The sequence below is a fragment of the Accipiter gentilis genome, chromosome 18 (genome assembly GCF_929443795.1).
Source record: "Accipiter gentilis chromosome 18, bAccGen1.1, whole genome shotgun sequence".
Taxonomy (NCBI): Eukaryota; Metazoa; Chordata; class Aves; order Accipitriformes; family Accipitridae; genus Astur; species Astur gentilis.
The window spans coordinates 15,535,772-15,546,421 of NC_064897.1; the positions used below are offsets into that span (position 1 = coordinate 15,535,772).

General features: G+C 45.3%; 1 protein-coding gene across 1 annotated transcript in view; it reads left to right on the forward strand.

Moving 5' to 3' along the window:
- MICAL3 (microtubule associated monooxygenase, calponin and LIM domain containing 3) overlaps window positions 1–6,799 on the forward strand; it is a 184,541-nt gene extending 177,742 nt beyond the window's left edge. The window contains exons 42-44 of the mRNA XM_049821547.1: window positions 621–720; window positions 1,728–1,801; window positions 1,886–6,799. Coding sequence (XP_049677504.1) covers window positions 621–720; window positions 1,728–1,801; window positions 1,886–2,070 — 359 coding nt within the window. The 3' untranslated portion in view covers window positions 2,071–6,799. The remainder of the gene's footprint in view (window positions 1–620; window positions 721–1,727; window positions 1,802–1,885) is intronic.
- The last annotated feature ends 3,851 nt before the right edge of the window (window positions 6,800–10,650 follow it).

The following is a 10,650-nucleotide window of genomic DNA, read 5'->3' on the forward strand; positions in this document are numbered from 1 at the left end:
GTGTCTGAGGATTCTTTTTCTTTCCAGTGCTGATGTGCAATACAGTAGAAGTAGTTTCTGTGTTCACTGTGCAGAGGGGATCTTCAAGATGGATAGGTATATGTGGCTAGGAGGAGCAGTCAGGAAAGATTTATTTAGCTATTGAAAAAAGAAAAGACAAGATGTTACTTTTGGCCAGTAAAAAAAAAGATTGAGGACATGCAATTGAATAAAGTAAAGGTAAAACACATGGAGTGGCAATTGAATCTGTTTCTGATGAGCATACATCAGAAGTAAGTAGCTGGCATGAGGATCTATAATGCTCTTCTTATGAAAGGAAAAGTGAAATGCTTACAGAAATCTGGGCTTTCTGCATTAAGAATGAGGAAGAAACAAGCAATCACAAGAAAAACAGAAAGGGGGAAAAAAAATCAGGCTCTAAAGAGAGGAGAATCCTTTTGGAGGTGACTTCCACTCTTCTGTGTACTCTAGGCAAACTGAATGGACCCGGCTTGGGAGTGCTCTGGCAGCATCTTGCTCGGCTTTCTTTGCACATTTTGCCCCATTGTTGTTTTTGCAGTTTGGGCTTGTAAGGGTCACAGGGTGTTACCTGAAAACTTACCAGGTTTCTTTTTTGGCAGGTATGGGTAAGAAGGATGATCCCAAGCTGATGCAGGAGTGGTTCAAGCTGGTGCAGGAGAAGAATGCCTTGGTTCGCTACGAGTCTGAACTGATGATATTGTGAGTGAATCTGCAAAGCTTCGAAAGGGGGATTACAGTGTTACTAATAGTATTGGAAGATCTGTCAGTACTGTCTTCCCCATAATGACAGGAGGTCAGCAGTCTCCTAGGCTGATTCTTGGCTGAGATATGAATCTGAGTGTGTTTCAGAGGAGTGGTAGAAGAAGGAATAATGCAATAAGGAATGAAAGTTCCAACTATTTATGCACATGCGGAAGTACGGATGCGTGTTTAAAGCTCTGAGCCCTTCCCAAGCTGTTCTTGGATAAAACATGTCTTTGTTTACACAAGTGTTTTCGAGCTATGCAGAAATAATGTGTGACTCCTTCTGGTTTTGGTAGTCCACTTCTAAGTGTAGCCAGAAGTGTTTAATTCAGTCACCTTTGCCATGTGGCCCTCTGCCTGTAGTGGGACCCCAGTGCCTCTCATTTGGGCTCAGATGATAAGGCTTTTTTCCTGTTAATGAAATTGGGGAACTTTCTGCGTCCCCATGCTGCAAATTCACTGAAATTCATTTCTGAGTATGTCAGCTGACCCAGGCAGTGTGGAGACTGGTTGTCTTAGTGTCTGTGTCAGAAAAGCCCCAAAGTGTTGTCTGTATTGTAATCTGAAAAGACAATGGCCTGACATGTCCTTAGTTGATAAGCAACTTTTTCTTTAGAGTGGGAAGTTGCAGGAGATACATAGAGGTAAAGTATAATTTTGCAGTGATTGCAGATTTGTTTGTTCCTACACACTGTTTTAGATTTAATCCCACCTATAATCCACATAACTTTCTCTATTGCACTTCCTAGCTGAAGGTAGTGAACTTGAGATGCTGAAAGTACATTTAAATCCTTAAAAAATATAGTTATTTATCTCGGGTGTTTCAAGAGTTGTTCCAAAACAGATTGGGAAAATGCATAGCAGATTTCTAGAAGGGGACCAGAAATTGAGAACGGATGTGAAGCAATGTATGGAGTATTTTAATATACCCAGAACTTGGACTCCTGATATTTCCCTTTCAGTGCTCGGGAGCTAGAACTGGAAGACAGGCAGAGTCGATTACAGCAGGAACTCCGAGAGAGGATGGCAGTAGAAGGTGAGAGCAAAAGGGAACATTCCGTAGATTGTATGTGCGTATTTCTAGCCTTGTGTATGCTGATAGTTTTTGATATCTCTGTAGATCATCTGAAGACAGATGAGGAGCTCTCAGAGGAGAAGAGGATCCTGAATGAGATGCTAGAAGTAGTCGAGCAGAGAGATTCTCTCGTCGCTCTCCTTGAGGAGCAACGGCTTCGAGAAAAAGAAGAAGACAAGGACCTGGAGGCAGTCATGCTTTCCAAAGGTTTTAGCTTGAACTGGTCCTGAGTTTAACACATTTACCTCCGCTGGTCTGTGTTGTCCAGTTGGCCTACCCTGAGTTCGCCAGAATTACGTGGATAGGAAGATGTTGAAGGGGAAACCTCCAAAGGGTCCGACAGCATGCAGGGATTTGGTTTGAAGCACTCAGAAGCCTTTTGATAAGTGTGTTGGTTCCAGAAGCTTAAGTTTTACATGTCTGCAAGACAAGCTGAAGATAATGAGTTGAGACTATGGAGTCTCCTTGAGGTCCTATACAATGGACCATATTTTTGTGTGTGTGGTAGGAGGGAGAGGAATAATCCATGTGTGGGGATGGAGGTTAAGGGAAGAAGTACCCTTAACTAAACTGGATTTATGGCAGTCCATTCCTTTCCCTTTTTTACTACACCAGTTCTAATAGAAGGGAGGGAAGTGGCAACCCTCTCTGGAAAACCACAGCAGCCTGTATGGTGGAGTCAGCTGTCAAGAGAGAGCTCCAGAAGCCCAGGGCAACACCTTCTTTTCTTTAGTCTTCCTCCCCACCAAAGAAACCTGCAGTTGATCATTACGCATGGATATGAAGAAATATGAGACAGAAAAGATACTACTAGTATGTGTGATGAAATTCTCTGCCTCCCGGTTTTTAGAGAGATTGGGGCATCAGGGGACTCTCTCCCTGTCACAGCCTCCTAAATCATCATCTTATGGGGAAAAAAGGGGAGAAGAAGAGAGAGGGAAGATGCCATTCTGCTTTGCTACACACTGGAGAGACAGCTACTGCTGGCCTTAGTCTTCATGGCCACAGCTCAGAGGCTGGTGGGCTTCTTTGTTCTGTTTTTGTTGTGACTGTTTTGACACTGGAAAATACTGACTGTGGGACAGTGGTAAGTGTGTGCTGGAGCAGGGGTGTTAAGAGGCAGCATTCCCTGGCTGTTAGGCCCCTAAAAGGGAGAAGCCCTTAAGTGACTGAACCACCATTAAGACTTTTCAGTGTTTTTATTTTTTTCCTCTGTATTTTGTTTTTGCACATTGGAAACAAAGCTTAAGACCTGCCTGGGCCCTCAGTCACTTTGACCCTTTTATGTCAATTAACTTATTTTTTTAATACTTGAAAGAAGATTCATTTTTGTATCTTTTAGGAAAAAAATGGACGAGTGATGGGTGTGTGTGCCTGCTGCATCCTACAACTTCCACTTCTAAATTACTGGACGTTGTTACCTGTGGCTATTTATTAGTGTTCTTATTAATAATTTGATTTTTACACATATTTGATTGTGGAGGGAGTGTTTTAACTCTGTTAGAGAAAGACACTACTGCGGATTGGTCCCTGCTTCACAGCAAGGACAGCCTTTATGTACCCATGGATGTATCCTGCCCTAGGAGTTTTCCTTTATGACAAAATCCTGTGCACTCATGGAGTTGTAAGAATCTCTTTGTGTTCCTAGCATACTTTTCTTCTGCATCCTAGATTCCCTCTGTTGGACTAATAAACCTATAATTTATTTAAATTTTACATTTTTATAATAAGAAAGCCAAAGCTGTGAGGTAGAAATATCCCATATGTCTCTTTCTCGCTGAAGGAGGGGGGACACACTCCTGAGATACAGCTAGAGGGACTTCCATGAAAACAAAAATAGCACATTTCCTGCTGCATCTGATGGAACAAGCTCCTTTTGGCTCAGCTAGTGAAGCTGCTGCTTTTCAGCCAGGAGGGTACTCATTGTAATTGTATGTTAACCAACGAGCAGGATAGGCACTGAGCAATTCAGTGCGATTCACTGATGAATTCCCTCAGCACACTATGTCCTTAACTTGTCCTGGCAGAGCTGAAATAGCACTGTGCATTGGGTATGTGTCCCACTCTTAACGTGATGTGTTAAGAGGTTTCCCCCCCTTGGGAGGTTGTCTATGTTCTCTTCTTGTTAAAGAAGTACTAAGCCTGCTCTCCAATGTCTTTGTGGAAGTGTCCCATTCCCAAGCATATTCATACAGTGTACTGACTCTTTCAGCTTGAACTTACGCTGTTGGTGCAAGGCATCCAAGCAGGGCTGAACATCCTTTAATCTTTTGCTCCAGGACAGAATTTAGCATGGTTTCTTGCTGTTGGTTTTCTATCTCCTTCAGAGAGGTCTTCTGTAAGCCAGGGTCTGTTTGAATTCACCTCTGACTCAGGAGCATACCTCAGGCTGAGGAAGAATGGGTAGGACTGTCCCCAGAGACTCTGAGCAGTGCTGGTTATTAACTGTGGAAACATGTTTTTTCTGCCTCAAGTGTTCCCCCTTTACCCCCCCCCCCCCCCCCCCCCAGTGTTTTCTGCTAAGGCATTACAAATTAAATCCAGACGCTTCTGAAACCAAGCAGGCAGGCAGCTGCAGTGCTACTTCATAATTGTGCATGTTAGCAAGTGGTACCTGCTATACCAGCATCACAGAGTGTTGGCTTACCCACAGGATGTTCAACAGAATTCCCCCCATTTGCTAGTGCAGGGGCCAGCTGCACAAGTCAAATTGGCAATGGTAGTTTACATAGTCTGCATTTGAGGGGCCAGTGGAAGCTGGAGAGGAGGAGGGAAGAAAGAGGGAAGCTAGATAACGTAGTTTGTTGTACACTGTCTTGTGGAGGGAATTGGCCTCAGTCCATTTTATAGTGCACTAGGTATATGGACCACATCTAACTGCTAACAAAAGATCATTGAATGTGAGCTGTAGAACAGAAAGAAATCCTGAAGAAGAAATACCAGATTACTACTTTTCCCTTTCATGCTGGGGGACGCTGGCCAGATCTTTGCAATACTGAAGAGTGGTATCGCTTGAGGGTGTAATGCCCTACTGCAGGGGAAAACCGCATATTCTAAACCTGAACTCTTTAGGTTATGCTGAAGGCCCCCAGCAGTGAGAATGAATATGAAGAGCTAACATCGCACATGCAAATTAAATAAAAATACACGAAAGGGAATGTTAAAAGGCCTTTTTTACAAATGGTTGTAAAAGGCACAACTTGTATTTGCTGTTCCGTTGCACTTTAAGAATATGACTTGCATATCAGATACTGGGTTTTTTTTACTATCTGAATATTTTTAATTCAAATTTTATATTTTTAAAGCTGAAGAAGGCTCTTGTGACCACAAGATCCCTTATTTGTATCAGAATCCAAGTAGGATGTTCTAGCTCTTTGTGCTGCCCGGGTGGGCAGCAGCACATGACTCAGCCATGTGCATTTAATGACCCGTGTCCATTTTGTGTATGAGGGTAGCGAAAAGGCCCTCAGCTTGCGAGAAGTGGGCACGCAAGGGCATCCATCCCCATGTGTCAGGGTCCATACCAGGGGCTGGCCGCTTCCTCCCTGCAGTAGTAGGAGACCTGAGCTTGGAACCTAGCCTGTGTTCATTTTGAAATGAGCACACTGAGGATGGGGCAAGCACTTCAGTCCCCTATGGGGAAGGGAGGGGGATACCACCTCCTGGAAACACCTGGGAGGCAAATGGGGATGGGGGAGTGAGGACTGCCAAAACAACTAATCTGCTGTTTTCACAGTACAATTATTTTTTTTAACTGTTCTGTTCCTTTTAACCATGTTTTCATTAAAACTCACAAACGGCTGTAAAATCCTGAGCTTCAAAGAACTAATGTGTGGGGAGGTGACAAGATGTTTCAGCTCCAACTTCCAGACATATTCCTTCTTTCAGTTAACCAATACCCCATGGTCTCACTAGGGCATGTTACAAACTGCGTTGCTGAACATATTTTAGAGCAAACTGCAAGTTTTACAAGTCTGTCCTTCTCTCTATCCGTCTCTGCATTTTATGTAAATATTTGTTTGTATGTAAAGACACCAGTGGATCCTTGGGTTACCCCCAGGGTCAAGAATCTGAGTTTTGTGCAATGCCTAGGCCTCTTTTAGAACACGGTGCTTGCATAGAGCTAGTCACCACATTTGTGTGCACTCTGGTGGTTTTTAATATTTTTATACATCCTAATCCTGAACATTATGAAGTATTATAAGTGGTCTAGACTGCATGATCTAGAGCAGCCGGCAGTTCCATTTTCTTAGCAGCTGTTCCTAAAATGTGCACAGATACACCTTGTTTGGTTAACATTCTTTTAAAATGAGTTTTCAACTAAGTGTTTACACCAGACACAGTGGATGACAAAGGTGTTGGGTTATAAAATCTCCTGTGTACAAACTGAAAAGCCACAATATGGCTTTATGGGAATTTCAGTCATTGCTGTCTGCAATAAAGAGAACTCTAAAGCATACTAAAAACCAGCCTGTATATAGTTCACAGAGAAGGAGATTGCTGGCTTCTGACCGTTGCAAAATAACAGAGATTAGAAGCTTTCCAAAAGTTCCTGCTTTTGGATTGCTCAGAGTACTGCTATAGGCAGGGTAGGTGGGCAGATGAGGTCGTCGCTGAAAGCAGATGTGAAGGGGAGGATGCCATGTTGTCATGGCATTGCAGTAATTTAAATACTCTGTATCTGTGCATGCATGCGTGTGTGTGTGAAGTCTAATCCAGGGGAAGGGATCTGCTTTGGCATCTTCCCTTTTGTATGAAAGTGAACTCTGATATTCAGATTGTTCAAGGCTTTTATGGTTGGCATGTATGGAGTGTTAACAGAAAAGCGTATACCCTACCTGTAAAAAAAATCCAACTCTGTTCCAGCCTGTTTTCTCTGTTTGGTTGTGTTTTATCTTTGTTTTTATGCACACTTGCTTCATTGGTGTTGAGATTTTAGCACCTCAGATGGCCAACTGAACTAAAAAAAAAAAAAAAAAAAATAAAGTAATTAATTATTTTTTTCTTTTTGTTGGTGGAGTTACCATTTGTTTCCCTTGCGTTCATTCCCATGGTTCATGATTAAAGAGGAAGCCAGGAGCTGAGGGAAGGTGATCTTGAAATGAGATAAAAATCTAGATGTTAAAGGGCCTGACTTCAGTTTCTTTTTTGCTGGAACACTTGGAGCCCATCTAAACTATCTGAGATACAAATAAATCAATCTTGATACAGCCCCAATACATAGCCCTTCTTTCTCCATATTTTACATTGTTTCTTTAGATTCACTGTGAAGAGAAATTACAACAAATAGCCAAGAAGGGGTGAAGGTAATGTACATTGAATTGTAGGAACTAGGATTTCATTTCTGTAGCTGTAGCTCACTTCCTTAGCCTGCAGTACTAGTGTGAACATCTGATGCTGGTATAGCAGCATTCCATAAAATAAGGAGTGAATGACATGAATGCCTCTGTGCTGACTTTCTGTGTGGTTTTAAGCCTTCACCACTCCATGCCTGTGTCTCATCTGCACTGTGCCCGCCGAGGAAGGTTAGCTAAGCGATGTGCAGTTCCGGAGCTGTGCCCCTTGAACAAGCTGGAAGGATTCAGAGTTTCAACCTCACCAACTCATGTGTCAAGAAAAGGCATCTTGTCTGGGTGAGGAACCTGAAGGTGCACAAGTCCACAGGACCTGATGAGATCCATCTGCGGGTCCACTATCCATCATATTTGAGAAGTCGTGGCAGTCCAGTGAAGTTCCCACTGACTAGAAAAGGGGAAACATAACCCCCATTTTTAACAAGGGAAAAAAGGAAGACCTGGGGAACTACAGGCCAGTCAGTCTCACCTCTGTGCCCGGCAAGATCGTGGAGCAGATCCTCCTGGAAACAGTGCTAGGGCACATGGAAATTAAGGAGGTGATTGATGACAGCCAACATGGCTTCTCTAAGTGCAAATTATGCCTGACAAGATTTGGTGGCCTTCTGCGACAGGGTTACAGCATTGGTGGACAACGGCAGAGCAACTGACATCATCTGCCTGGAACTGTGCAAAGCATTTGACACTGTCTCACATGACATCCTTGTCTCTAAATTGGAGAGACATGGATTTGATGGATGGAGCACTCAGTGGATAAAGAATTGGCTGGGTGGACGTGCTCGAAGAGTTGCAGTCAATGGCTCGATGTCTAAGTGGAGACCAGTGATGAGTGGCGTTCCTCAGGGGTCAGTACTGGGACCAGTGCTGTTTAACATCTTTGCCAGCAACGTGGACAGCCGGATTGAGTGCACCCTCGGCAAGTTTGCCGACGACACCAAGCCGTGTGGTGCGGTCGACAAGCTAGAGGGAAGGGATGCCGTCCAGAGGGACCTTGACAGGCTGGAGAGGTGGGCCTCTGCGAACCTCATGAAATTCAGCAAGGCCAAGTGCAAGGTCCTGCACATGGGTCGGTGTGGCAGTACACTTCCCCCGCCCATTCCGCCTGCAGGAAATGAAACTTCTCCAGGCAGGGAGAAGGGGAAGGAAAAAAAATCCTAAACACTGGAGGCCACAGGTTGAAATTTGAACTGGCCAATCGAGACACGCCAGTTACACGGAGGTGACCCTCCTGGCTGATAGGATTAAATGACCACTGGTCAGATTCGACAGGGGTATAAAGGGGGTCCCGCTGGAGGACACGCTGGAACCAGTCCTCCTGGAAGCAGCAGGTCTGCAGCCGGCAACTCCCCCTTGGGTCAGGGCACCGCCCGAGGCAACTCCTGGAGGGAGAGAGCCCTCAGCTTTTAGGTGAGTGACACGCACAGTTCAGAGCCATCACTTTAAATCTTGGGGATTCTTGAGTTGGCTGCGTAGTATTAATTCTCTTTACATCATTGAGCCTGTGGTTTATAAAATGTTACCGGACTTCTAACTAACTTTTTACTGAAGAATAAATCTGAGTTTAACACCTGTTGGATTTGGTTATGCGTGCATCCATAACAGTCGGGGCAATCCCAAGCACAAATACAGGCTGGGCAATGAGTGGATTGAGAGCAGCCCTGCGGAGAAGGGGATGAAAAACTGAATATGAGCCAGCAATGTGCGCTCACAGCCCAGAAGGCTAATCTCATCCTGGGCTGCATCAAAAGAAGTGTGACCAGCACATCATGGGAGGTGGTTCTCCCCCTCTGCTCTGCTCTCATGAGATCCCACCTGGCGTGTTGCATTCAGGTCTGGGGCCCCCAGCATAAGAAAGACATGGACCTGCTCGAGCAGGTCCAGAGGAGGGCCACCGAGATGACCAGGGGGCTGGAGCACTTCCCCTGTGAGGACAGACTAAGAGAGTTGAGGTTGTTCAGCCTGGAGAAGAGAAGGCTCTGGAGAGACCTTCTAGTGGCCTGTCAGCACTTAAAAGGTGGCCTACAGGAAAGATGGGGAGGGACTCTTTAACAGGGAGTGTAGTGATAGGACGAGGCATAGTGGTTTTAAACTGAAAGAAAGTAGGTTTAGATTAGATATAAGGAAGAAGTGGTGAGGCACTGGAACAGGTTGCCCAAACAGGTTGTGGGTGCCCCATCTCTGGAAGTGTTCCAGACCAGGTTGGATGGGGCTTGGAGCAACCTGGTCTAGTGGAAGGTGTCCCTGCCCACGCTGGGGGTTTGGAACTAGATGGTCTTTAAAGTCCCTTCCAACCCAAACCATTCTGTGATTCTATGATCTTCTGTTTGAAAAGGGCACATGTTTAGCCTAAGTGGTGGGTGCTGGGTCCAGTAAACATCAGGAGCTTGAAGTCCGGAGGAATGACATCAGCAGCACTGCTGTCATTAAGTAGACTGGGAGAAGTCACAAGACTTTGTGCCTGTTTTTTCAACAGGCAGAAAACACACAGGATGTTGTGGGAAATCCCAGCTGGGAAAATCCCAAACAATGAGTCTTAACTTTCCTGCCCACCCAACCATTTTCAAAACAAAGGATAAACCCTGGTGCATGTAAGGTGGTTGGATTAAAGCAGACCTGTTATGGCAGCAGGGGGGATGATGGGACTTCTGGCCTGGAGGCTGGGGATGGCAGGCTGTGCTGTAGGTGGCAGGAGGGATACAGCTCACTCCTTCGTTTGTGCAGCTCAGTAGGTCAGCAGTTCTTTGGGGACATTTCAAGCTCTACAATTCTTCTTGTCCTTTTGGTCTCTTGCTTTCAAATGCTAGTGGGCGAAAGCTGCGGTCACCTGGCAGGGATCCCTCTGGTGTCAAAAGGCCAGTCCGCAAGGATTTCTCCCTTGATGTGAGAAGAGAAATGAATATATGGAAAGTGACAGCTGGACTCCAGGACACAGGAGGTTGGCTCCCATCCATAGCTTAAGAGACCAGCCTTGCGACGCTTCATCATGGCTTTTTAATTACACTGCAAGCTTGTTAGCCCCTGATGTCAATTGGGGACTCAAAGGTTCTGCTATTTTGTAAACTACGGTTGTTACCAGTGCCCTAGAGAGACCTTCTGTATTGCTTGCTCTGGCAGAGACCTACGCCAGCTCTGGACAGAGGGCCCTCCGAGATCAGCAGGGTCATGCTTCCTACACAGATTAGCCATGTGCATGTAAGAAATAACACCAGAAAAAGGCCCTCTAACAAAGAAATCCCGCCTCAGGAACCCAGTGTGGTGGCAGCTGCTGCTTTCGGTTTCCATTCATAACGAAAGCAGCCTTCAGGAGCCTCCGACCCTTTCTTTCCACACGTGGTGTTTCATGCCCGCGAAGCTGCCTCACACACCCTACGCTGTTCCCCTTGGCACACAACCGCGACCCCTCCCCAGCCCTTTGGGTTCAGTGCTGAGGTAAGGAATAGCGCAGCAGTTAGCAAA